The 26,677-nt window shown below is 47.9% G+C and overlaps 1 protein-coding gene across 1 annotated transcript; it reads left to right on the forward strand.

Moving 5' to 3' along the window:
• The first annotated feature begins 144 nt into the window (after window positions 1-144).
• On the forward strand, window positions 145-26,333 carry LOC111157174 (ankyrin repeat and SOCS box containing 9). The gene is made up of 7 exons (XM_022518453.1): window positions 145-458; window positions 8,108-8,187; window positions 15,854-15,961; window positions 19,032-19,182; window positions 21,477-21,611; window positions 22,836-23,027; window positions 26,115-26,333. The coding sequence occupies exons 1-7, from the start codon at window positions 368-370 to the stop codon at window positions 26,237-26,239; spliced, it is 882 nt and encodes a 293-aa protein (XP_022374161.1). The 5' UTR covers window positions 145-367; the 3' UTR covers window positions 26,240-26,333.
• The last annotated feature ends 344 nt before the right edge of the window (window positions 26,334-26,677 follow it).

Here is a 26,677-nt window from a genome sequence, read left to right on the forward strand (position 1 = left end):
ATAAACCAAGGCTTCCTCACTGATTGGTCTCAGTTTGGGAAAGGACGTGACATCAGCAGCTTTGCAGACTGGGGCTGGGGGGCCGCTGTGAGCTTTGGCCAACCTCCAGGCAGCTAGGTGGAGCATGTGTGTGTGTGTGCGCGCGTGTGTGTTTGTGTGTCTGGGCGCAAAGCGCGTCTGTCTGACCACAGGTAGTGCTCAGATTACCGTGCCTGCTCTGTTCTCTGCTGTTCTCTACCGTCTGCCCAGGACTGTGTGGTTCAGCCAGCCCCAGCGCTGGAATTCCCAGGAGCAGGGGAAGCATGGAATTTGGACTCAACTGAGCGACCGAAGTGGAGAGTGGAGCTTGCCTGGCCAGGAGAGCACCATGGACGGCGAACCACGGGGCAGGAGCAGCAAGTCCCTGAGGCCAGGGGACCTTCCTGACACCCGGCTCCTTTCGAACTCGTGGATGGGGGGTGAGTCGCCAGGCAGTGGCATCAGGGTGCTGGGGAGGCTGCATACCGTGCATGGGGGAGGAGAGGGTGGGGTGAGGTCAGGGACTCTGTCTGAGGTGTGTCCACAGCTTGGAAGGTCTATATCCTTCACATGGTTGTTCAAAAAGCTGTACACCTCTATCTGCAGAGTCCCAGAGACCGTACAAAGTCGATTGTCACAGTTCATTCACCAGTAGAAACTTCAGCTCCAAAGAATGGAGGTATAAAGCTTACTTATAAATAGGATACTTTTACTGCCAAGTCGTTTATTAAAAGGTCTTAGGTATTTGGCATGTAGGTGGGGCTGGCCTTTAAATGACGTCCAAACACTGAGTACTGATTGATTCACTTTAAAAGGAGACTTTTTTCTTTTTAACCTTTGGAGAAGCATCTTTTAGGGATGCTTGTCACCTGTCACGTGGTGTCTTTGCTAACTGTAGAGTCTCATGCCTCTGGGCAACTGTCATTTTTTGGTGAGCGTTCAGCAGGTGCCTGATGACCGAAAGGATTCTGAGAAATGGGTCTAAGCATCAGAGGAGCGATAATGACATTGAGACTCATGTTATGAGCAAGGCTGCCCACAACACTTGTCCATCACAGGGGCAATTTGCAGGGACCCAGCAGTCAGGGAGGATTTATTACTTTCCTCTGCTACAGCTGCTGAAAGGTGCGGTGGGGGGGGGGGGGGACCCCAGAAGAAATAAAATAACAAAATGCCTTCCCTCCCACTAACCCAGCCGATGTGCATGTATCCAATTTTGCTCGGAAAAGGAGCAGAGCTGTAAGCAGGATTCGGGTTCGCAAAGGCAGAACTGGATTCGTCAAATTTTTGGAGCACAGACTTGGAGCAATAGAAAGCAGAGTGGCACCAAAAATGGCTTTTAAAAAAGGAATTAGATAAATATGGTTTTTTTTTAAAGATTTTATTTATTTATTTGACAGAGATCACAAGTAGGCAGAGAGGCAGGCAGAGAGAGAGGAGGAAGCAGCCTCCCCGCTGAGCAGAGAGCTCGATGCAGGGCTTGATCCCAGGACCCTGGGATCATGACCTGAGCCGAAGGCAGAGGCTTAACCCACTGAGCCACCCAGGCACCCCAATAAATATGTTTTGAAAGCAGCAAATTGTATTTCCAAGTTCATATGGGAAAGTCTCAGTAATCTGGGTGATTTCCACATGGTTATTTTACACCTAGGTATGATGTTTATTTTTTATTTCCACTCCAAAGTGGGGTGGCAGCCTCTTTTCACTGATTAGGGTCCTATTCTAACTCCCATTTGGGGCAGGATCCTTTGCTGGATGGAGGTGAGCAGCTGCCCCTATCCTCAAAGGTCTGGTGCTTAGAAAGTGAACACTCTGTAAGTAAAGAGTAAGGGGGTGGAGGGGCTTAGGGAGTCGACTGAGGACAAGTCTGGAGGGCTGGAGCTCGGTCATGGAGCTGCAAAAGGATCGGTGGCATTAAGCCTTCATGAGGCAGGGAGTTGAGAGCCATTGATGGTTCTGGAGTGGAGATTGGGCATTAAGGAAGACTGTAAGCAGATGAATCTGGTCGCCGCAGTCAGGATGGAGGATGGGATCCCTGTCTCGTGCAGGGAGGGTTTGGGCACATGCAGATGGCTGTCCCCCCACCCCCCGACCCCGGGCTTCTGATATCCTGATAGGCCTGGGTGAAGCCTGGGAGTCTGCATTCCTAATAATAAGCTGCCAGGTGAGGCTGATGGTGCTTGGAGAACCGTGCACTCACCATCTAAGCATGGAGCTTACATTTGGATCGAACTTGGGGAATGACATAGAAAGGGGACATGGGTGACAATTTCAAAGGAGAGCGCAGTCTATGTTGCTTGACTAAGTATTGGGACTAAAAGAGGCAAGGCAGCCGAAACTGTAAAGTTTTGAAGTCTAAATTAATGTCAGCCGAGGGGGCTAGGTAAGAGAGAAGCTGGGGATGGGAGCTGGCTTGGGAGCCACGTGAGGAAGGGAGGACAGGGCTTCTGTTTTGAACATCAGAGTTTCGATGCCCGTGCCCAATGCATAGCGCGCCCATGTGGCCCAGACTGGGAGAGCAACAGGTCAGGAAGCTGAGACCTCAGAGTCTTCTGCCGGGGCTGCGCGGACATCCTGGGAAAGGAGAGCTAGTCTGATGGCCCAGAGCTGAGAGCCAGGCATGGAGCCCCGGGCCAGGCCCGCAGGTGAGCACGTAGGCCCGGTGAGTTAGAGAAGCAGAAGGAGATTCGGATGTTGTCATTCCCTAGGAACTAAAAGAAGTTTCCAAAGAAGCAGAAGTCACAAGGGCAGAAGACAGGACGCCTCTGCTGCCCTCCTTCCTTGTCCCCCACCTCTGGCTGGCCAGGTCCCCCTCATCTTCCACATCCAGCCTGGCCGCTGCCACCATGAAGCCCTCCCAGGCTCTCCAATGCGCCTTTTCCTGAGCGGAGCCCGGCGCTCCCCCTGCTTTGTGCAGCCCTGCCCCTTGGGCACGACCGAATTGCCCTTGTTTATGCTTCTGAATGCCTGACCTTGGTGAGGTGTGGAAGGCGAAGTACTCCACATGCTGTTTCCCAGCGGCCCCGCCGAGAGACTCGGCTCAGGTGAAGCGTGTCCCGGGCACCGGACCAGGGCAGGGGTTAACAAGGGCCCGGGTGCCGCTCGTCTGGGGGAACTCAGCTGTTCCCTTTCTCGCCTGCAAGCCTCTCTCCGCCTCCTCCTCCGAAGGAAGGGAGCAAAGGTTATGCAGATGGCAACCAGCTCTTCGGAGAGATGGGTTCAATGCTTCAGGCCTCCGCCAGCAGCAAAAAAAAAAAAAAAAAAAAAAAGAGTATCTTTCTTTTTTCTTCCTGAAAACACCTTGTTATGGGGTGAATTGAGTCTTCCCACAGGATAGGTTGGAGCCCCAACCCCCAGTACCTCAGAATGTGACCTTACTTGGAAATGGGGTCTTTGTAGATGTAATTAGTTAAGATGAGGCCCTACTGGAGTAGGGTGGGCCCTCATTCGATGACCGGTGTCCTCATAAGAAGAAGAGGGGAGAAAAGGGGGAGGCCTATGACAGCAGAAGCAGAGACTGGGGTAACACATCTAACAAGCCAGAAACCCCAGCAAAGATGGACGGCTGCCACCTGAAACTAGAAGGGGCGGAGAAGGAAGGATTCTTGCTTAGAGCCTCCGGGGGAGAGCATGGTCCTGACAGTACCTTCCTGTGGGACTTCTAGCCTTCAGAACTAGGGGACAATGGATTCCTGTCGTTTTAAGCCAACTTTGTTATGGCGGCTCTAGGAAACCAACGCATACCTCCCCATAGCAACTTAGGAGAACGTGCTGAAGGAGAAACTAAACACCACCCACCCCTGCAGGTTTGTGTAGGGAAATTTCTTTCCTCACAAAATCGAGCCCACCCGGTAGAGAGTGGGCTCACATTTAAAGAGGAGACAGGCACGAACAGGCCCGGAAAGGAAGCAAGCCCGTGCGTTCATGGTGGCTTTTGAGACATCGGGGTGCCTTGGCAGGGGCAGGTTTTCCGGGGAAACCTGCCCGACCAGACAGAATGGGTGCTGCTGTGAGGTCCCTGTGGAGAGAGACAGAGACCGAGAAAGAAGAGGCTGGAGAAAGAATTACAGGGGACAGGTCGGACTTGCCCAAGAGCTGCCTCAGTGGGCCTTTCTGTTTCCTGTTTCTGACCACGAGGCTCTGTGTCTCTTCCTCCTCTTTTCATTTGTCCCAGGATCCAACCAGGGTCCATCGTAATTGTGACCCCAGCCCCCAGATCATCTATTATGTCGGTGAACACCCCGGGCCTCCCCTTTCCACGTCCCGTAGGCCGAAGGCAGACGCTCCTGCCCTCCCGCGGCCACCTAACCTCCCCTTCTTCCCCTTGACCTCGCACAGTGTTTCCAGGATGGAGACAGACTTATGCCACTGCCTCAGAGCTCTGTTAGCAGCTCTCCTCAGAATGTATCAATTAATGCCTTTAAAAATATCTTCTGAAATAATGGAAATTAAAAAAAAAATCATTCCAGAATGGCAAGAAAAATGAAACGGCGACCTTCCTAATGCACTGCAGGGTTTGCCGGAGACTCGATTTAAGAGAAAGGTAAGTTTAATGGCAGTCATCGGAGGACTGGCAGAGTGGGTTTGGGAGAAGGGCTGCCTCCCGCATTTCCACCTCGAGCCCCGCTGCTGTGTCTGAGGCCTTGCCAGTGACCCCATTTGGCATCGATTTCCTGGCAGGAAAACCAGTAGACCCCGGCTGAGTGAGTGTTGGGGAAGAATCCCTAATGTATACTCAGGGCTTGGCCGGTGCACTGTGTACAGGCAAAGGCCCTTGAGTTGCAAAGACGGTGGAGGGGTCAGTGGAAGAGGGGATATGGTGACCTTGAGTCCCGTCTTCATCCAGTCTCCTACTGGGAGCATTTCTGTGTTCTGGAGGCAACAGGTCCCCTTTCCTGCCCTGTCTGCTCTCTCTGGTGCTTAGCAGGAAGGCAGGCAAAGCTTCCCCCTGGGGGGAAATTGCACATGCTATCAGTAGCTCATTGCCTGCTTGGGTGTGGTCTCCGGGAAACCCTGGAGAGCCCCCTCCCTGATCCTCCCAGGCAGGATCCACACAGGATGTATGTCTCAGCCGTCTCTTCAGTGTTTTCAAGAGCTGAAGAGAGTGTGTGGGGACTAGTCCCTGTTGCAAATTATGGTGTTTACAACCGTGTGTGTATGTATGCGTGAAGATACCTATCTCCATGCTCCTGATGCTAGAAAAATGTCACCCTACCCACGGTCACGATTCTAAGTCTTTACATAATCACTCAGTTGTTCAGAGACCTGCTGAGGCTGACATCCTCGTGGAAATTTGTCATGAGTTTTGGCTTTGTCGGGACCCAAGTTTTTCTCCTGGGCGGGAGTGATAGACACATTATGATAGGCTTACCGAACCCTAGTCTAAAATGACTTTATTTTTTTAAGGTTTTATTTATTTATTTGACAGAGAGAGACACAGCGAGAGAGGGAAAACAAGCAGGGGCAGAGGGAGAGGGAGAAGCAGGCTCCCCGCTGAGCAGACAGCCCGAGGCGGGCCTCAATCCCAGGACCTCAGGACCATGACCTGAACTGAAGTCAGACACTTAACAACTGCGCCTCCCAGGTGCCCCCCCAAATGACTTTAAATTAGAAAGCAAAGTTTCATACACCGCTGATGGGAATATGAAGTGGTATGACGCTTTTGGAAGAGAGTTTGGAAGTTCCACAAAAGTCTAAACATGGGGTGACCTTGTCCTAGAGCATTTCCACTCCTACGTATGAAGCCAGGAGAACTGAAAACAGCCACCCACAGACTTGCTCATGAACATTCATAGCGGCGTCATTAATAACAGCCAAGAAGCGAAAACAAGCCAGGTGTCCATCAGCTGACGAATGAATAAATAAAATGCGGTCTGTCTCTACAGTGGGTATTATTTGGCCGTGGAAAGGGATGAAGTGCTATTCCCTACCATAACGTGGATGAACCCTGAGACGTGATGCTAGGTCGAAGAAGCCAGTGGCAAAGGACCATGTTCCATACAATTCCACTTACATGAACTGTACGCATAGACAGATGTGGCTGCTCAGCCCCCCACCACGTGCACCTGGACAGTCCCCTGTGCTTCTCAGTGACACAGACTCTGTCTGCTTTGTAAATGCCGCATTCTCAAGCATGGGGACCCCGCTACAGGTAGCCTTTTTTATTCCTCTTAGGGGAGTACACGATTCTTGATTTACCGTAAGCGGAAGGAGGAATGGTTTCAAGACGAATGAATAGAAAGTGAAGCCTGTTTTTGTCTGTAGTTGATAATATAATTGCATCATTTTTTTTTTTATGAAACCTGAACAGAGTTACAATTTAGAACCCAGATTACCTGCCCAGACTCTTTAGGCTGTCAGCTCTGATTATCCGATCTCGCTTTAAGAAAGGGGAATGTGCCAGCTATGTTTCTTAGCCCCTGAACACTTGGAGGGAAAAAAAATGGATTAATCATCACACACATGGTGATCCATTAGGATACACTTGCAAAATTTCTTTTAAAATGGATTTTCAAACCTTAATTTTTGGCTCTTCCTTTGCACCCAAGATTTTGTGCAGATTGCGTTTTGTGTTTGCTCCGACGGTATAGACATAGTTGTCCTTTTAATTCTAATTTGGAGAGAAATCTTTCCGTAGCTACCGTCTGGAGGGTAGGCTCTAAGCACTAGAAACAGCAATTTTTTCCTGAGAGAATCAGGAACCTCAGAGAATTCTGTGAGGCCATGAAGTTTCTATTGATTGAACATAAGGTTTGGGAGGTAAGAAAAGCTATTTCACGTAAGGTACTCGTAGTGACCCCAGGAGGAGAGTATTGGATGGACTGCGTGTCGATAGGCTCATTCGGCTTCCTCTTCCCTATAAATGCTTTATGCATTCATCTGGAATGATAGTAATCTGCTCCATGGGACACACTTTCCTGGGTCTTGATAGCTCCCAGATAGCAAGGCGGACCTCAGCTACTGTGTTAAGAACAAAGTATTCTAGCCTCCTCCTTTCTGGCTTTTTGGTTGATAAGGTACTAGTAAATTCCCTGGTTCCCCAGGTCTCCCTAGCTTTTAGGAGACACCGGTTCCTTACGAGGCATGCCTGCCATCAGACCGTTCTGCCTTGTCACATTCTGACTTCCTGTGCTTGTTCTGGAAATCAGTCACAGCTTGAGATGAGGAAAATGCAGGTCTCTGCCTCATTCACATTACCTCCACATTCAATTAGAGAGAGGAAAACATTTAATGTGTTGGGATAGGGTTTATAGGGTTTCTTCCAAAGAACGTGTGTTCTTCCTGCGTGGTCGTGGAACACATTTGCTATTTGCAACAGCAGCGGTGATGGGGTGTAATTAAGACTCTGCTTAAGGGGAGGGCAGGATAATGATAGTAGCTAATAGCTATTGACCTGTGCGTAAGTTCATTGCTGTCCTAATATGACAGGGAAGGAAACTGAGGCTCAGAGCCTGCCTGGGGACTCACAGCTCCGAAGCACCCAAGGGGGTCTGAATTCAGAGCTCTCTTAACCACACTGCCATGCTGCCTTTTGGGGTAAATAATGTCCCTGTTACAAGGTCAGACTGAACTCTGCTTTGTGCTTGATACTGGGACGGGCGGTAGTCCAGAAATAGATACCGTTCTGTTTAGCTCCGATTTTAAACCTAATGGCGTACGTAATGATGTGATCAACGCTATTAGTACACGGCACTGTTTGCTGAGATACCGAAGTTCGAGTTCATGAAGGAAGCTAGACTGGCAACCGCAGCTTAACACACGAATGCTGGTGATTAGTGAAGCTCTCACTGAACTAAATGGACAATTTGCCTTTGAAACCCACGCGGTCCATCACCCCAGTCTACCTCTTTTGTCCTCAGGTTGGAGACTGGCTGTAGTTCTTTCTTTAGCTACCTTGACATTTCAAATAAAATGTGTACTGGGAGCATTGATGGAGGGAAGAGATGCTGAAGGGCTCGTGGGCGTCTTGACTGATGGACTCCCATGTCTCCATCCAGGGAGACCCCTCAGGCTCTTATGGACGGTGAGGCTGCATCTTGGGTCTATAGCACGGTGACAGGATGTAACCCAGTCCTCCCTTCCCATGCAGATATTGTGTCTGATTGGTCTCCTGTGCATGAAGCGGCCATCCACGGACGTCTTCTCTCTCTGAGGAACCTCATCAGCCAGGTACATGGCTTTTCGGGGAAAAAAAGACAAACATTAAGAATATCCTATCGCGGGACACCTGGGTGGCTCAGTGGGTTAAAGCCTCTGCCTTCAGCTCAGGTCATGATCTCAGGGTCCTGGGATCGAGCCCCGCATCGGGCTCTCTGCTCAGCAGGGAGCCTGCTTCCCCATCTCTCTCTCTGCCTGTCTCTCTGCCTACTTATGATCTCTGTCTGTCAAATAAATAAATAAAAATCTTTAAAAAATAAAAAAAATTTAAAAAAAAAGAATATCCTATCGCTCACCATGCTGAGAAAAAAAATCATAGTCTGATTTTTTTTAAAGACAGAAATTTCCTCTTTGGCAAAATGAGGTGAATCCTGTCCCCTTTAACCATTTCCTTATCTGGAGGCTGGCATAAATACTAGAATTTAGTACAATTCTGTGCACATGATCGGTACTATTATACCTATTGGGTGAATAACAGGCAGATGAGTGTGTCCAGGTTGCCCTCGCTTTCCTCGATAGATTGTATTCTTGAAAATTATCACAAGAAACAGTTTTTCTCGACTGAGGCAGTTTTGCCCCTTAGGGAACATTTGACAATGTCTGGAGACATTTTTGGTTATCATAGCTGGGAGTGGGGGTGGGTAGGGGGTGCTGCTGGCGTCGAGTGGATAGAGACCAAGGACGTCACTGAACATCACATGTTGCTCAGGACAGCCCTCTACCTCAGGAAACGATTCCAGCCCCCAAGGCCAGTAGCGCTGAGGTTCAAAAGCCTGGATGTAAAATAAATGCTTGCAGATGTCTTTTTTAAATATGTCATCTTATCATTTCAAAGATATTTTCGGTCTTATGGAACCTCTAGCTGATAGTGGCTCTGCCCAGTTTGACATCAGTTTCTCTGCTCTACAGGTGTAATTTGCAGTACACATTAATTTGAGTTTTGCTTCTTTGAAATTATTGGGAACTTAAGCTAAGATACTTGTAAAAAAAAAAAAGCAGTTGAAATCACCATTCAAAATCCTAATAAAAGTTTTTGTTCAGAATGTTCTGTTTTCTGAAAAGACTATAGATCTTTCCAGGTGGGAGCTATTGACTCTTTTCAGACCATGGACCCTTTGGCAGTCAGGCAAAGTCTATGGACCCCTTCTCAGATGAATGTTTTAAATGCATGGAACATAGTACTGAGAAGAGCTATCAAATTAGTAAAAGAACAGGGGCACCTGGGTGGCTCAGTGGGTTAAGGCTTCTGCCTTCGGCTCAGGTCATGATCCCAGGGTCCTGGGATCGAGCCCCGCATCGGGCTCTCTGCTCAGTGGGGAGCCTGCTTTCTCCTCTCTGTTTGCCTCTCTGCCTACTTGTGATCTGTCTGTCAAATAAATAAATAAAATCTTTTAAAAAAATTAGTAAAAGGACAAATGTGACATGGTGATATAAACTGCATTAAATGAGATTTAGTGGCGATTCCATTAACTACCGTATTTTGTAAGTAGGTTGAGTGCGTATTTTGAGATATTTTAGATGTCTATAACAGTTGTAATACAATAAAAGTATCTGCGATTCCTCTCAGTGATAGTCCTATGGACTGCTATTACCACTGTGATTTGTCGTCTGGATTCATAATGGAAAGACATCAGACATTTTAGGTGGTTGTTAGTGAAAAATAAATGTTTTTTTTTTTAAAGATTTTATTTATTTATTTGAGAGAGAGACAGTGAGAGAGAGCACGAGCAAGGAGAAGGTCAGAGAGAGAAGCAGACTCCCGCGGAGCCGGGAGCCCGATGTGGGACTCGATCCCGGGACTCCAGGATCATGACCTGAGCCGAAGGCAGTCGTCCAACCAACTGAGCCACCCAGCCGTCCCTGAAAAATAAATGTTTTAAAGTTTAAAAATTTCCAATTTCATGGACCTATCTAGACTAAGAAATCCTCCTGTAAGATAACAATTTCTAAAGAAAAATTTCAGACTATCCTAAGCCACTATCTTAAGCTGTTTGTGGTAGCAGCAGCCCTATTATAAATCGAAATCTAGATAGTAACACATAACTCTAGCTAAAAGCAGTTAAGCTGCTTCTCAGATAAAATGAAACATTTACCTATTTTGATGGGAAGAAACATGATCACTGTAGCTTTTATATATCACTTATTAAATTGGACTGATACTCATTTATATTCAGTATTTATGTTTATTGCACATCAGATGGAACTATTATCTTTATCTAAGTTCTATGACATTATTTGAGCAACTTATCTTCTTGGAACCTCAGTTTCTGCCTTCATAAAATGAATTTCGTCCTCATGCCGAAAGGCTGGAGCACAGCAGGGCAAGCCCAGCTGTGCAGGAGTACTTCCGGTCTGTTCATGTCACATCTACCAACATCCTGTTGGCCAAAACAAGTCGGAGGACCACGTCTGAAGTCAAGGATGAAGGAAATACATTTTTTCAATTATGAGGTGATGGCAAAGGTGTGAATGTATTACACTACTATGGGAGAGTGAAGAATTAAGACCAAAAATTGTCTATTAGGTTACCTTATGCGAGTCTGCGAGGGTTAACTGAGGCGACATGTAAATTACCTACTCCAGTTACCATCATCACTCATGGTATTTATTTTCTAATAACACTTTGGCTAATCAAAGAATAATGACAAACACAGTTGCTAAACCAAACCTATTTTAGGGAGGGAAGTAAGACCAACATTCAAATGTCTATAAAACAAAGAGAGAAGAGAAAAAAAAGAGGAAAGAAATTTTTTTTGGCCCAGGAAGGGAGAAACTCATTCCGTAACTATTCTTCACCACGGCTTCACATTAAAATATCCAGGATGTTTTTAAAAAATAACAATGCCTGGGCTTCACGCCAGACAGTCTAATTTTAACTAGGGCAGTCTTCATGCACTGCTACTTTTTTTTCAGATTTTATTTATTTATTAGAGACAGAGCGAATAGGGGGAGCGAGGGCAGAGGGAGAGGGAAACGGAGAGAGAATCTCAAGCAGATTCCCCACAGAGTCCAACTCAGGGCTCGATCCCAAGACCATGAGACTATGACCTGAGCCAAAATCAAGAGCCAGATGCTTAACCGACTGAGCCACCCAGGTGCCCCCTTGCTTTGGTAGTTTTTTAAAAGCTCCTGTAGAACCACTGCATTCAAGGATTTTTTTTTAATAAAAGAGAACATTATGATAGTGTAGGTGAGAGAGAAAGGCAAATGGACATGACACAAATAGTAGGAAAAAAGAAACAAAAAGGCCAATAAGTTGGATTTCATTAGATTAAAAACTTCTTCATCAAAAGGCAATATTTAAAAAGCAAGGAGGCAACCACAGATGAGAAAATATTTGCTATGTATCTATGTACATCTGTCCATCCATCCAATGAAGGGCCCATATTCCTTGTCTAAAATCAATACAAAAAGGATAGGTAACCCGGCAGAAAAATGAGCAAGAGACTTGGACTGGCACTTCATTAAAGGGGTTGTCCAAATGCTCAATAAAATTATCCAACTATGCTGATTAGTAATTGGGGTAATTCAGATTACGAGTAGGAGATGGTATTAGCAGCTCCTCCCAGCAGAGGGGTTAAATGTGAAAAGACAGATAGTACCAGGTTTCTTTACCTGTGTAGTGATAATATGCATGTTTTCTTTATGATAATTCACTGAGATTTACACTTAGGCTCTATGGACTTTTCTTTATTGCACTTTAATAAAACCTTATTTAAAAAGTAGTAGTGTTTGTTAGGTCAGCTGAAAGCAATCCTGATACTCCTTGACCATAGTGGGACCTTAATGTGGTGGTTCTCAATGTGGACTGCACGTTAGAATTGCCTTGAGCTGTCTGGGATAAGGTGAGGTTCTTAAAAAGCCTGATGCCTGACTTCAGCCTCCTTTGATTATATGACAAATGCTCTGGGGTGCAGCTCCCCAGGGGATTCAAAGGCACAGCTGAGACCGAGAACCTTAGCAATAAGGTATGGCGGAAAGCAAGTGGTAAAAACCAGCTGTTCAGTTCCTTGAATAAAACTCCTTATGGGGGTGCCTGGGTGGCTCAGTGGGTTAAGCCGCTGCCTTCGGCTCAGGTCATGATCTCAGGGTCCTGGGATCGAGTCCCGCATCGGGCTCTCTGCTCAGCAGGGAGCCTGCTTCTCTCTCTCTCTCTCTCTCTCTGTCTGCCTCTCTGCCTACTTGTGATCTCTGTCAAATAAATAAATAAATTATTAAAAAAAAAAACTCCTTATGCAGCAGCCCCCCTCCGCAATCCTAAAAGGGCTAAGTCCCTACCAAGTGGAAATAAGGAAAGACTTCCGTGTTCTGAAACATCAGATCTTTCCGATGTGGCAGCTAATTGAAGGCAAAGTGGTAATGAATAAGAAGTCTCAGATCATGATTGCCTGCAAGTTACAGGTTGCTGAGCACGCATCGTTTCTTAGTCCTCGTAATAATCTTGTAGGGTAGGTACAACTGTCCCCATTTTACAAATGAGGAAACTGAGGCTTAGGGAGATAAGTCACTGGCTCGAGGTCACGCTGCATGTTAGGTGATGGTGCCAGCATTTGAACTTTGGAATCACGCTGCTTACCCTCCCTCTGAGGTCTCCATCCTAGGTATGAGACAAGATAGTGGGGCCATTCAGAGAAGTTGGGCCAGCGAGACAAGGAGCCCTTTTCAGGGAGAGTTTGCTTGTTGGCAGAGGCTGCATTTATGTTGTGAGTTGGGTCTCTAGGTGGTTATGTCTTAGCGGGGAATTAGAGACATGCATCAGGGGCAGAGAAAGCCAAATACAGTATGTAGAGAGTATTGAGAGAAAAATGAAAGGATCTGAGGACAAATCTTTGAAACGCCTGCACTTCGGAGCTGTGAGGAGGAAAAAGGCCAGAGTTAGTGAGAGAGACAGGAAAAGGACAGTAGGAGGTCAGAGATCTAGTTCTTTCTCAGGGAGAGCTTGGTTTGCGAAGCCAGAGGAGAGGTTTCACAAGCTTGGGATGAATACAGAGCCAATTCAGAGGTGGACGGAGACGGGAGACGGAGCGATGTATATTGGATTCAATAAGGAGGAAGTCTCTGGTGATCTTTAAAAGCAGTTTCAGCAGGACTGGGTTGGTAGGTGAGAGAAGGGCGACAAGCAGAGACAATGGGGACAGACTGCTTTTGAAGAGGAAAAAAAGCAGGGGAAGCAAAGGAGAGAAGAGGATTGGATGGAAGTGTAGTGTGGTAGAGGGTCGGGAATGACGACAGAAAGACTTCAAGACACAAAAGGAAAGTGTGCCTGCAGAGGAGGGGAGAGGTGGAGAACGCATGTGAGAAGGTGGCCGAAGGCAAGTCATGACGTGGTGGAGGGACAGGGTAAGGTCACGGGCTGTTGGGGTGAGCTCAAATGATTGTCTCCAAGAAAGGAGCAATGGCAGAACAGAGGATTGGCGACGTGCAGAGAGATTTTAGGGTTGGGGAGAGGGGGATGTGTGAAATACTCACATCAGGTGGCTTTGATCTCCTTGCTACAGTAGAAGGAAACGATGTGTTTGATGAACATGAAGGAGAAGGCTGCTCGTGACCTCCTTCTGCCCTGAGTGTAGAGAATGGCACGTCAGTTATGTGCAGGACAAAGGACAGAGCCGAACCTTATTGTGGTCTTCAGGTTGGTTCATGCGGGGATGGGCATGTGGTTTGAAGCTGGGACAGAAAGCCGCCAGGTGCTGAGCGCTGTGTCACCGTGGGCGCCCTGACATCGCCCAGCCCCGAGGCCCCGTCTAAAAGAGGGTCTGAGGATGGGCTGAGATTAGGGACAATTGGTTACAGAAAGATGAAAGAGAAGCCATTGATCCATGTTTTCAAAACCTGAGAACCCACTGGGGACGGACCCTGTGTGAAGGAATGGGTTAAAAATTATCTCAAGATATTCTAGAATATCCTAGATAATTCTGACTGACGGCCACCGTTCATTTAAAGTAGCGCCGTCGCTCATCGAGGATCTGTACGCGCAGTCCTACGTTGGCAAAGTGAAACTGAAGGGAAAGGAACCTCCTAGTTATGAATTTTTTGTGTATTCTAGTAGTGTGAGGGGAAGCGGTTGCACAAATATAGAGCATTGAGGGGGGCAAAGAAAGGATCTAAGAGCACATCTTTGAGGGGATGCCTCCAATTTAATAATAAAATAATAATGACAATAATAAAATAAAATAACAGACGCCACACTAAAGTCCATGGGCAGAACTTGTGACGGTATCTATGCAGTAACTCAGCTCTTCTTGTCGGTAGTCGGTAAGCGTTTATTGAGTGCTCTTTGGGTACAGATGGGATGCGAGGTTACAAAGGAGGGGAAGGTGTAGTCCCTTCCCTCCCTGGGAACAGCAGGGCCAGGGTGGGGGGGGCAAAATACTGTAAGGGATGTCAGAACTTCTCATTTACAAGTGAGTCTCGCAGAACCCCTTCCCAGACCCACCCAAAGAAAGGCTCCAGATTCAGGACCCTGTTGACTCAGGCCTGTGTCTGGAACGATTGGACCTCTTGAAATCTATGAGGTCACACTCATCAGAGTGTAAAAGCTGACAGGATCGGATGATCAGGAGGTTGACTGACTTACGAATGTGTTAGGAATGATGATGTGGGAGGCAGTTCATTGGAATGATTTTACGCAAATTGTAACTATTATGGGAAGAAAAGGTACAATTGTATTACCAAGTCATTAGTTAAGTTAACCGTATTCTTACCTAATGTGTCCCCAGAAAAACAACTTTTGTTGTACCCAGTTTCCTCCTGTCAAGGATAATGTATTCCATGATCAGGGCATCTGGGGGGGTCTCTCCTGGAGTTCTTTTGCTGCTTTGCGTGGATGGGGCTCATAAGCCATCTCCTGGAGAGAGCAACTTTTTTCCACAGTTTGATGAAACACATGGCCTTCTGACAACTTCCTTGGCTCTTCGGACCTCGAGTACCTAGAGTGAGAATGTCATTCCCCTCTGTCTTAGGACTTTCTGCCTCTGTCTGTGCAAGTTCACCTCATGCTTTGGCCCTAGATTAAGCATCTCTTGCTGTGTAACCAATTACCCCCAAACTCAGAAGCTTCGTGAACAGACCTATATTAGCTCACAGTGTCTGTGGGTCAGGAATCAAGACACAGTTCACCTGGGTCAGGGACTCCTATGAGTCTGCAGTCAAGGTGAAGGCCAGAGACGGAGACAACTTAAGGCTTGACCGGAGGTGGACCTCAGTCCTAACTCACTTCCATGGCTGTTGGCAAGGTTTGGTTCCTCCTGGTTCTTGAACTGAGGCCCTCAGCTCCTGGGTGGCTGTTGGCTGGAGACCGCTCTCTTTTCCTTGCCGTGGACCTCATCGAGACAAAAAGCGAGCAAGTAAGAGGACAGGAGAGAGTGAGAACGAAAGAAAAGTCAGTCTAGAATGTGTGTCCCCAAGAGTCAAATGGCTGGGTCACAGGGATGCATCTCGTCAACTCTAGTGGAGACTCTCCAGCTGTTTTCCCCAGGGGCTGTGGCATATCATCCTTTCACCAGCTGCACAAAGGTTCCTTGTTTGCCTGACATCATTAGCAACACCTCAGCACACTAGCAGAGCGGGAGGCAAGTGAACTTAAAGAGAATTGTCGTAGGGCTGCATCGGGGTTGAATCCCCACCGTATGGGGCTGTGGCTTTACATCCCTTTCTCTGCTCACTTCCTCTCCTGCAGGGCTGGCCCGTGAACCTCATCACGGCCGATCGCGTGTCCCCACTCCATGAGGCCTGTCTCGGAGGTCATCCCTCTTGTGCAAACGTTTTATTAAAGCATGGAGCTCAGGTAAGTGTGACTCAAATAATGTCTTAGGGACCATGACAAGGGCCTGTTTCCATCCCTTTTGAGTCATTTCCGGCATTTTTGACTAGTCTGATTGGAAGGTCGAAGAGGGGTGTTTTTCAAAAGCATGACATCCATCAAGCTTCTTTGCCTTAGCGATAGAGGAGGAACCGAATTTTTAGCCAGGAAGGAATGGTTTGAGTCTGTAGCAGTTTCTTTAGCAGTCACTCCTAATAAATACCCGGAAATAGATTTCTGCCTTCGGTCCCGTGGCTGGAACGTAATGAAATATTACAGAAAACGTGGAACATTTGGCTCCGTGAGACCTGAATAATGGTTCCAAACCATGTCTACCATTTGCTAATATTGGAAACTTGGAAAAGTTACTTGGGCTCTGAGCTTTAGAGTCCATATCTGAGAAGAGGGGGGACGATGACAATGAAGCTGTGTGCCCTGGTGAGAGGAAAGAGCTTTGTGGCACGCACGGGATGTCTGCCCCAGCGGGCGACGACCAAACACTGTTCCTACCCGTTATGTCTGGCCGTGTAACAAGCCACCCTAACTTAGTGACTTGAGACAAGAGCCACTTATTTATTTATTTATTTAACATATAATGTATTATATGTTATATAATTGCACAAGTCTGTGAATCATCAGGCTTACACATTTCACAGCACTCACCATAGCACATGCCCTCCCCAATGTCCATCACCCAGCCACCCTCTCCCTACCCTCCTCCCCCAGCAACCCTGTTTGTTTCGTGAGATTTAGAGTCTCTTATGGTTTATCTCCTTCCTGATCCCATCTTGTTCCATTTCTTCCCTCCCTACCCCCCACAATACCTGCCCTGCTTCTCAAATTCCTCCTATCAGAGAGCGCGTATGATGATTGTCTTTCTCTGATTGACTTACTTCACTCAGCATAATGCCCTCTTGTTCCATCCATGTAATTGCAAATGGCAGGATTTCATTTCTTTTGATGGCTGCATAGTATTCCATTGTATATATAGACCACATCTTCTTTATCCATTCATCTGTTGACTGACATCTAGGTTCTTTCTGTAGTTTGGCTATTGTAGACATTGCTGCTGTAAACATTCGGGTGCATGTGCCCCTTCGGAGCTCTCCATTTGTATCTTTAGGGTAAATACCCAGTAGTGTGATTGCTGGGTCATAAGGTAGCTCTATTTTCAACTTTTTGAGGAGCCTCCATACTGTTTTCCAGAGTGGCTGCACCAGCTTGCATTCCCACCAACAGTGTAGGAGGGTTCGCCTTTCTCCGCACCCTCACCAGCATCTGTCATTTCCTGACTTGTTAATTTTAGCCATTCTGACTGGTGTGAGGTGGTATCTCATTGTGGTTTTGGTTTGTATTTCCCTGATGCCGAGTGACGTTGAGCACTTTTTCGTGTGTCTGTTGGCCATTTGGATGTCTTCTTTGCAGAAATGTCTGTTCCTGTCTTCCGCCCATTTCTTGATTGGATTATTTGTTCTTTGGGTGTTGAGTTTGATAAGTTCTTTATAGATTTTGGATGCTAACCCTTTATCTGATAGAGACAAGAGCCATTTATTTATCTCACAGTTTTTCATGTTGGCCAGATAGTTCTTCAGGTCTGGCCTGGTTCTGCTGACCTTGGCTGGGCTTCCTCAGGCCTTCAAGGTTAGCTGACAAGTTCGCTGGGGCAGGCTGCTTTGTGACGACCCTGCTGGGGTGGCTGGGCAGACAGGAAATCTCTGTGTGGTCTCTCATTCTTTCCCAGGCAGCCCGGCCTGGTGCCCATGGTAGCAGGCATCCCAAGAGCATCAAAAGAAGGCAAGCTCTTGGCTTGCATCCCATTTGCTCTCGTCCCATTGGGCAAAGCAAGTCCCGTAGACAAGCCCAGATTCAAGGACTGAAAAAGGAGTCTCCACGTTTGACGGCAGGAACTGCAATGCTGTGTCACGAAGGGACACTTCCTGGGAGGAGTGCTGTGTAAGCTGAAATGCGAAGGACCCGTTGAAATCTGTCAGCTGAGTCGTGGGTTGGGGCGAGTTAAACAGCCTCTCTGTCCCTGCCAAGAAAAGGGCTTTGTCCTGAGAGCAGTAGTAGAGAGCTGTAGGTGAGCGCGGTCATCAGGTCTATACTGGGGTTACGAAAACTTACTCCACGTGTGGAAACAGGGTCAGGATGATGGAGAGGCTGAGAGGCACCGAGAGTACCATCTATAGCAAGCGACTCCCTCTCAGGGTTGTGGGGCACTCACGTGCCCCCGGGAGGGAGTGTCTCCTTAAACTTTGTGCCCTGGACATCTGGGCCTCACTGGTTGTCGCCTTCCTTGGAGATGGCTTGTGAGAATGATTTCATTGTCTTCATAATATCTTTGCTTCACAATGTAGAAAATGTGCTTTTGACTTTGCTCTTTCCTATTTGCTTATATCCCAAACACTGTGAAGTCAGATGTGAACTTGTAAGTTTCAGTCAGATTTCCAGTGTGTGAAAGACAGTGCCAAAGACTCTAGTTTTCTAGCCCTGTAGGACGTTAACCAGTCTTGTAACTGTTAGTGGCGTCATTTCAGCATTTAATTGACGATATAAAATTCTCCTTTGAGCTAGCCTTACCATCTTACAGGTTCTCTCATTCATGAACGAGTTGAAGAAAATCTTTGGCACGCCTTCACCCTATATTTCTGTACAAGTCATGTTTTAAAATTAAAAAAATAATAATAACACGCAAACAACTCTAAACGGTTATTCTTGCTGCTGGAAAAGACTCCGGATTGGGGCAGGATGGGTCTGGAATGGAATGTTTAAAGCAGGGAGATTAGTTTGTAAGCCCTATAGGATTATCCTGACTAGTTTCGAAGTTCATATTCCTGGGGGCGTAGAAATGATAGAATATATGGTAACATTCTCGGGGCCTTACGTCATTCAGCTTTTCACAGCCTTGTGGATGTTTGGTATTTTTGTCCTCATTTTAGAGCTGTGGAATCGAAGGCTCAGAGACATTAGAAAGCAGCTTAAAGTAGTAGAGTTTAGATTTGAACCCAGGACAGCCCATTTCCTGCCTTTAGTCTGGGGCTTTTTTTTTTTTCAGGGGAATGGGGTCACTACAGACTGGCACACCCCGTTGTTTAACGCATGTATCAGTGGCAGCCGGGACTGTGTGAGTTTGCTTCTGCAACATGGGGCCAGCCCCCATGCTGTGAGCGATCTGGCGTCCCCCATCCACGAAGCGGCTAAGAGAGGTAAATCTGCTGAGAATTTGTCGTCCACCACTCCTTCAACAGACATCTCACTGTTGTAAGAGGAGGGATAGCTTTCAGGGATCTTTCCTCGGTGTGGGGCCCTGGGACCAGAAACACGGGCCTGGCCTGGCTGGCAATGGCAAATTCTTGGCCTCCACGCCAGGCACATTAACTCGGCAACTCTGGGGTGGGGCCGGGCCATCTGTGTTTTGTTTAGCAAGCATCCCGGTGATTCTGATGCACAAAAGTTTGGGAACCACCCTTTCAGAGCATCTGGAATGTGGTTCACTGATGTAGGTTCTGGAATGGGGGCTGGCCCATGGTAGACTGTCCATCAAGATCTGTGAAATACATTGTTGGACCCATGACCCCAGAAAAATCAGATTATTTTATTAATTTTTTAAAGATTTTTATTTATTTGACAGAGAGAGAGCACAAGCAGGGGGATCAGCAGGCAGAGGGAGAGGGAGAAGCAGACTCCACACTGAGCAGGGACCTCCCACATGGGGCTCCATCCCAGGGCCCCAGGATCATGACCTGAGCTGAAGGCAGATGCTTAATGGACTGAGCCACCCAGGCGCCTCTCAAATTATTTTATAAAATAAATTCTATTCTTTTGTTTTAGGGCCTTAAAGAATATTGTCTCATGGCCACCTAGGTTTTCTTTTTTAAAAACTAGTATATTTATTTGAGAGAGAGAGAGAGAGAACACAAGCAGGGGGAGACAGGCAGAGGCAGAAGGAGAAGCAGGCTCCCTGCTGAGCAGAGAGCCTGATGCAGGGCTCGATCCCAGGACCCTGGGATCATGACCTGAGCTAAAGGCAGACCCTTAACCAACTGAGCCACCTAGGCACCCTCCTCACCTAGGTTTTCTAAGTGAAACAAATTTTCAATTTTTATTGGAAATACAAGATGCTATATACAGCTCAGGGTAATTCTCTACCACACCTGGCTTTATTGAGATTTAACTGAAATAAAATTGTATATATTTAAGGTGTACTAACGTGATGACTTGATAGATACCTACATTACGAAAGGGTTACCAATCAAATTAATGAACCTATCCATTGTCTCACAGTGTTACCATTTTTTGTGTGTGGGGAGAACACTTAAGGTCCACTCTCCTAGCACATTTCAAGCATATGGCGTTATCGCATACAGGTACGATACTGTACGTTAGATCCCCAGAGCTTCTTCAGCCGGGGTAATTCTTTTCATAAAGCCACAGTTTTCCTTATATTCTTAACTCTGGTACAAAAAATACAACGGCAAGTTCTGCCTCTCCCCAGTGCCCATGACCGTCATCGTCACTATCCTGAGCACACGTTGCCAGAAGAGTGTTTAGTTCCTCGGTGGCTTTCCCAGAAAGGCTCCCCATGAGCACTCCCCACAGCAGCCCTATTTGACCAAATCCATCCATATGATAATCATCTCCCAAGGCACTGACATTTCTTTGTTAAGAGACCTGTCAACTCATCATATTCCCTGGGTGCATGGAACTCAAATGATTTTATAGAAAGAGAAACGCAGGGCGCCTGGGTGGCTCAGTGGGTTAAGTGTCGGCCTTTGGCTCAGGCCATGATCCCAGGGTCCTGGGATCGAGGCCCGAGTTGGGCTCCCTACTCGGCCGGGAGCCTGCTTCTCTCTCTGCCTGCCACTCCCCCTGCTTTTGCATGCTCTCTCTCTCTCTCTCAGAAATAAATAAATAAATACAATCTTAAAAAAGAGAGAGAGAAGCAAAGAAGCAGTGTTTAAAGTATGACATGCTAGACCAAGCAAGAATGATTTGGCTTTCACCAAACCCAGTTTGCCAGACCAGGCCTCACTTGGATTGGATGCGGCAGGTGCTTCTCAGCCTCGCCTGTGTCCATGGTGGCTTCTTTCTTCCTGGGGCCGGCCCTTGGTAAGCTTCTGGGCTGCCTCCCTGGGCCCATGGCTCCTACTGTGCCTTTTCTTCTCCAGGCCTACCTGCAATCCTTGTTCCCCCACCCCCTCCCCACAGTCCCCTCCATTTCTGTATTCAGTCTGGTTACAAAGCCACAGGCCCTTGGAGCAGGCTGCTGGTTGCTCTCCGTGGCCCACAAACCCGAGTGGGGTTCTCCCCGGAGCTGCAGAGGGATCACGCCTTACAGTCAGCACATCAAGTGACGGCAGTGTGTAAAGTCCTTCCCTGGGCTAAGTAAATTAGCTTTTGGTCCGTGGCAAACATAAGCTTGCAGGAGAGGGGAAAGGTATTGTGTCCCTGGCTCAGAGAATGTGCGCTGCAACCATGTTTCTTCTGCCCTGGGCTGCAGGCCATGCAGCGTGTGTGGAGACCCTGGCGGCCCACGGGGGCGACGTGGACCATAACATCAGCCACCTGGGCACGCCACTGTATTTGGCTTGTGAAAACCAGCAGATAGCCTGTGCCAGGAAGCTTCTGGAGTCAGGTAAAGCTAAAAGCACACGAAACAAGGAAGGAGAATGAGAAATGGAATGTGTTTTAAAAGCCATTTGTATTGTAATGGGGAAGAGTGTGGGCCATGGAGCCGGGCAAGGTCAGGGTTCGTGGAGGCTATGTTCTGGGGCAGGGTGGTGGGGGGATAGATTTTACCCTGTTTGTACTTCCACTCCCGCTATCTCGCTTGGAATGAGGGTAAGGATGGTGAGCATATCTCTCCCCAGGGTGGTCCTCGGTGATTATCTGTTCTCCTCCCTTCCCTCTCACCTCCTCCCTCCAGCCAGTCACGTTCTGAGGCCAGCAGGACTCGCACAGCTGCTGGAGCCTGGCTCGGTCTCCCCCCTGGGAACTTCTTCTCCGGTACTTGCCCTGTTTTTAGCTCATTGTTGATCTTCTGTGTTCCTTGGAAAGGCCTATGTCTCGTCATTCTTTTGCACCTCCTTGGTGTTATCCAGAACCTTCTGCAACCTTGGAACAGCACTTTGTCACCCCTGTAATGACCTGAGTCCTGCTTATTCTTTGAAACTCCAGCAACCCTTCCCTTCCCTTGACTGTCCTGTGGTGCTTGTTGCCGTCTGCTCATGTGACAGTCATGGTCGCGAATTAGGAGAGTCATTCTCCTCTCTCCCTCTCTCCCTCCCAACATCCCCTCCTCTATCCCTCACCCCACCCCTTTCCCCTAATGCTCTAGGTAGATTTTAAGTTCTAGTCAGGAAAGGGCCGGGTTTCCCATTCCTCACAAAACCAAGAAGAGTGCCGGAACAATCTAGTTACTATGTGTTGCGTGGACATAGGTTTCCATTTTCCTAGGGGAACAGCAGCTCAGGCAAAGCCACATATCCTCACCTGTCCTGGGGGGATCCAGCCCATCTGGCTAGGGTGGGCATCTGTAGAGAGCGTAGGGATGGAATTGGCTTGGGATGGCCCTAGAAGAGGAGGATTTTTTTAGAATGTAGCACACCTATGGTCAGCACTCAGAGGCAAGGTTTTAAACCTCACATGCTACATAGCTCGTGTTGTACCTTCAGTTACGTTGTCACATGGCACTTTCCCCATCTTAGTCGATGGAATCAAGACATCTCCCATTTTCCCAGAATTGCCAGGCCCACTGTCGAAGCACTTTTGTTAAGGACTATTGAGGAAGCGCGCTTCGAGAAGGGGGACACTTGGGCTCAGCTCCCTGGCTGACTCTCTCCTTCGTGTGACTTTTCAGGAGCCAGCGTGAACCAAGGCCGAGGTCTGGACTCCCCCCTCCATGCAGTGGCCAGGGTGTCCAGTGGCGAGCTGGCGCTGCTGCTCATGGACTTCGGAGCGGACACCCGGGCCAGGAACGCCGAAGGCAAACGCCCCTTGGAGTTGGTGCCCCCTGAGAGCCCTCTGACGCGGCTCTTCCTGCAGCGAGAAGGTGCTTCTCCTTTGCCCGAACCTAAGCCCTAATCCGTAGCAGCTCCTGTGGACTCTCGCGGGAGGCAGGTGCTGACCGAGCTCTGACTTGTGAGACTGTATGAGATCCTTCTCTGCCCTCGCCGCATGTGGGGAGCTGAGCTCATTGACTATTCAACAAGGTATGGTCCTGGTCACGTGGTCAGGAACCACCTGTGGTTTGCAATGTTGGAGACCGGTTGTTTTGGTTGATCTAATACTCCGTGTGAGGTAGGCCAGCTTTGAAAGAATGAACACGATCTTCAACTTTTGATATGAAAGTTTTCTAGAACATGGATTAGAACGATGTAGCAGAATTCTCTTCGGGGTTGGACAAAGCCCCCCTTGGGTGCCTTAACTGCCCTACGCATGGACCAGACTACTGGGCACTCGCTTGCTGGGGGCAAGGATGCTACTTGAGATAGTGCTAGAAAGTCTTCCTTTAATGATCGACAGCAGTCTGAGGGCATTTACTGTTGCAAGTCCATCGACACCTAAGTCTTCCACAAATAAGAGCCGACACTTCTAACCCAAACAACTAAACGTGGTCATTGAATGCTGTGCGAGGGGGTAGGGCTGTGAGGTTGGGGTGGGCTGGGGGGAGAAGCAGAGACCCCTCAGATGGCATTCGTAACTGTCCCTAGACACAGAGATCAGCCAGCTCAGGACCTGCTTTCTTACTAGAGTGTGGACTTAGTTAAGTTTTTTGAGGCGGTGGGACTTTGAAGCAGGCTTCCCTGCCTGACGGGTTCTGACGGCAGGTTACCAGGTTATACTCTGCCTGCTGAGAATTAGGTCTCGTCCTGGGTAGAACTGTAAAGTGGCTGCAGAATCTTCTTCCTCCTACTCCGACTGCCCAGGGTACTTGCAGCCAAAGCCCTGCCTTTGGGGCCCGCAGGTGCAGCCTGTGTGGTCCTCTTCAGGCCGCTCTTCCTGCATTGTGATGATTTGCTTTTAAAAAATTATATCTATCTATCTATTGCCTATTTCTCCAGCAGGCACAGATGGCACAATGCTTGGGGCCCACGATGTTTTTAGGGCCCACAGAAATATGTTCATCTCTTTAAAAATCCGAACGAAGAAAGGGATAAAACTCAACCTGGATTAGGTTTGCCTTTATACCGACACAGTGGCAAAATACCATTTTTTTTTTACACTGGGAAAGAGATCCACAAAAGCAAAAGTGCCTCATGGCCCTCTAAAGTTACAAAGTCATATACACACACACGTGTGTGCATGCACGCTTGTGTGTGTATACGTGTGTATCTATCTCTACCTCTATCTACAGTCCCTCATCCCCTGCCTCAGCAAATAATCCCATTGGGTTTTCAGTTTGCCTCCCCTGACTCCTCCCTTCCACTTGATGTCCCCAGGCCATTCGTAGGCACCTACATTGCCTTTCATTCCTTTCATTCGCATTTTGGCGACAGTGGGGTCCATGATCCCACTGGCTTGTAGAATGTCATTTGCTCCTGCAGAGAATAACTGCTGCTTTTGCCCCCATGAGTCATTTTTGGGGGTTTTGGTGAGGTCACGTCTCAGCAGTCTGGAAGGCCACAGGACACGGGGCCAAGCCAAGGGCAGAGAGAGCCAGACCTGCAGATTCAACCCAGCAAATTCTATCTCCGATCATCCCTGGAAAGTAGTTCTGGAGTATTCCTACCCCAGTAGCTTCGAAAAGCGTCTAAAGCAGTGTTTACTCATGGCTCACCATGGAAACGAAAGATGACCCCCCGCCCAGCATGGCCGGAGCCACCCTCAAACTCACATTGGCTTTAAAGCATCACGAGTGTTGCTGGGGGAAAAAAAAAGACATGGAGATGAAAGCAATAGGCCAATTCATAGATAAAGAATTGCTGCATTTATAGTGGAGTAGAGCCCACTCCTTGAACACTTGCAGGTGCCAGGAAGCGGCTGCAGAACTATAGCGGGTTTTCAGCCCTAATCCTGTGGACTTAAGGCTGTGGTTGTCGTGCGTCGCCCCAGCTCGAGTAGACAGCAGGTAGCCAGCTGGTAGCGGTAGTTGCGCTGAGCTTGCTCAGATGTCCTGCTGTTCTGCCTCGTTGGACCCTTCTCTATCCGCAGCGCCCACAATGGTCCCCGGCCGCGTGCCTAGCGCATAGGTTAGCCCCGTCCTTGGACCTTCCTTGCTGAGAGGGACTCAAGTTCAGTTTTCCCACCGGGTACTTTTTACAGCTGATTAACATGTGCCTTGAGTCCACTGGGGAAGTTCGTTAGGAGATGCCTGGAGTCTACTAAGCAGAGTCCGGAAGGTGCCCCTGATCCCGACCCGGGGGCCTTGGGAATGTGCTCCGAGGTCCGCGTTGACGAGACTGCATTTATTTCTGTTTGGGCCACCCGTTTCACGGCGTCCCTGGTCTCTACCTGCCAAATGCCAGTAGCACCTCTCCCCCAAGTGGTGACAAGCAGAAGTGTCTCTACACTTTGCCAAGTGTCCCCGCCTTTTCCCTTCCACCCGACCCCCTGCTGAGAACCACTGTCCTAAAATGTGAACTGTTGGCTGGTCCCGGGTGCGAAGTCTGTGCTGAGTGGAAGCACTGGGCTAGCTCTGAATGCAGAATAAAAACAACTGGGACTTAAGATAACATACCCTTGGGCTTCACTGATGGCTCATTAGATTCGAACATCTTAAAATGGCTTCATTATAAAAGTCTTTGTATCTAGACATGCCTTACTTTTTGGGAAATACCTTATTTTTAAAGGTAAAATACAAGAAAGCTGTTGAACGTGAATTTTATTTTCAATATTGGGAATTTTGTGTGACTTCCTAATTCCAAAATTAGCTGCCTTAAGCCTCCGTTAGTGAGAATAAGCTTTGATTTTTTTTTTTAGTCTGCTCTACATCAAAAGCTAATAAGCTCATTTTAGTGAGATACCAGAAAAGAGAGAACATAGCTTAAAAACGCCTCCTACTACAAAACCCCGAAAATGGTGTTAAGCAGAACCACGTTATTTCTCTATGACAGGGTTACCTCTTGTGTGTTTTTAAGGAGAAGTAGGCTTAGATCAGTGACGCCAACATGTGGCTTGTCTTGCGATCTCTCTCCAGGACCCCCCTCTTTGCTGCAGCTCTGTCGCCTTAGAATCCGGAAGTGCTTCAGGACCCAGCAGCATCACAAGATCAAGGGACTCGTCCTTCCCGAGGAGCTGAAACGTTTTCTCCTTCATATGTAAACGTGTCAAGGGACCAGAGTCACAAAAACCCACCAAATTTCTGGAGTGTTGCGGCCACTGGCGTTTTGGAATAAAATCAGGTTTATAGAGCTTGGCCGGTTTTGTCAATTAGATTTTTATTTTTGATGGAAACACACTGGGAACTTCTGTGTTATTGGTTGGGAGGCCTGAGACCTTTCCCCCTGCTCCCTAGAAGAGGGTGGCGGTAATCCCAACTCCTGTTTGAGCCACTGCTGAGCCAGGACCTGTGGTCCATTTGTTGAGTTCCTCACGCTGAGTTCAGGGAAGCCAGATTCCAGGATGGGTTTTCTGACGCTAACCTGGGGACTTGGGTGTGAGGCCGAATTTTCAGACACGACTCTCTGGGCTCCATCCATTATGTAGGAAGGAGGATAAAGAAGAAAGAGATTTCTTTGTCTACCTCTTCCTCTTTTTCTT

The sequence above is a fragment of the Enhydra lutris genome, unplaced genomic scaffold (assembly GCF_002288905.1).
Source record: "Enhydra lutris kenyoni isolate GAN:26980312 unplaced genomic scaffold, ASM228890v2 scaffoldscaffold52, whole genome shotgun sequence".
NCBI classification, from domain to species: domain Eukaryota; kingdom Metazoa; phylum Chordata; class Mammalia; order Carnivora; family Mustelidae; genus Enhydra; species Enhydra lutris.

Coding starts and splice junctions, on each gene's coding strand:
- LOC111157174 (XM_022518453.1), top strand. CDS start 368: ATGGACGGCGAACCACGGGGCAGGAGCAGCAAGTCCCTGAGGCCAGGG. Junction 19,183..21,476: donor CCACGAAGCGGCTAAGAGAG/GTAAATCTGCTG, acceptor CCTGGGCTGCAG/GCCATGCAGCGTGTGTGGAG. Junction 21,612..22,835: donor CAGGAAGCTTCTGGAGTCAG/GTAAAGCTAAAA, acceptor GTGACTTTTCAG/GAGCCAGCGTGAACCAAGGC.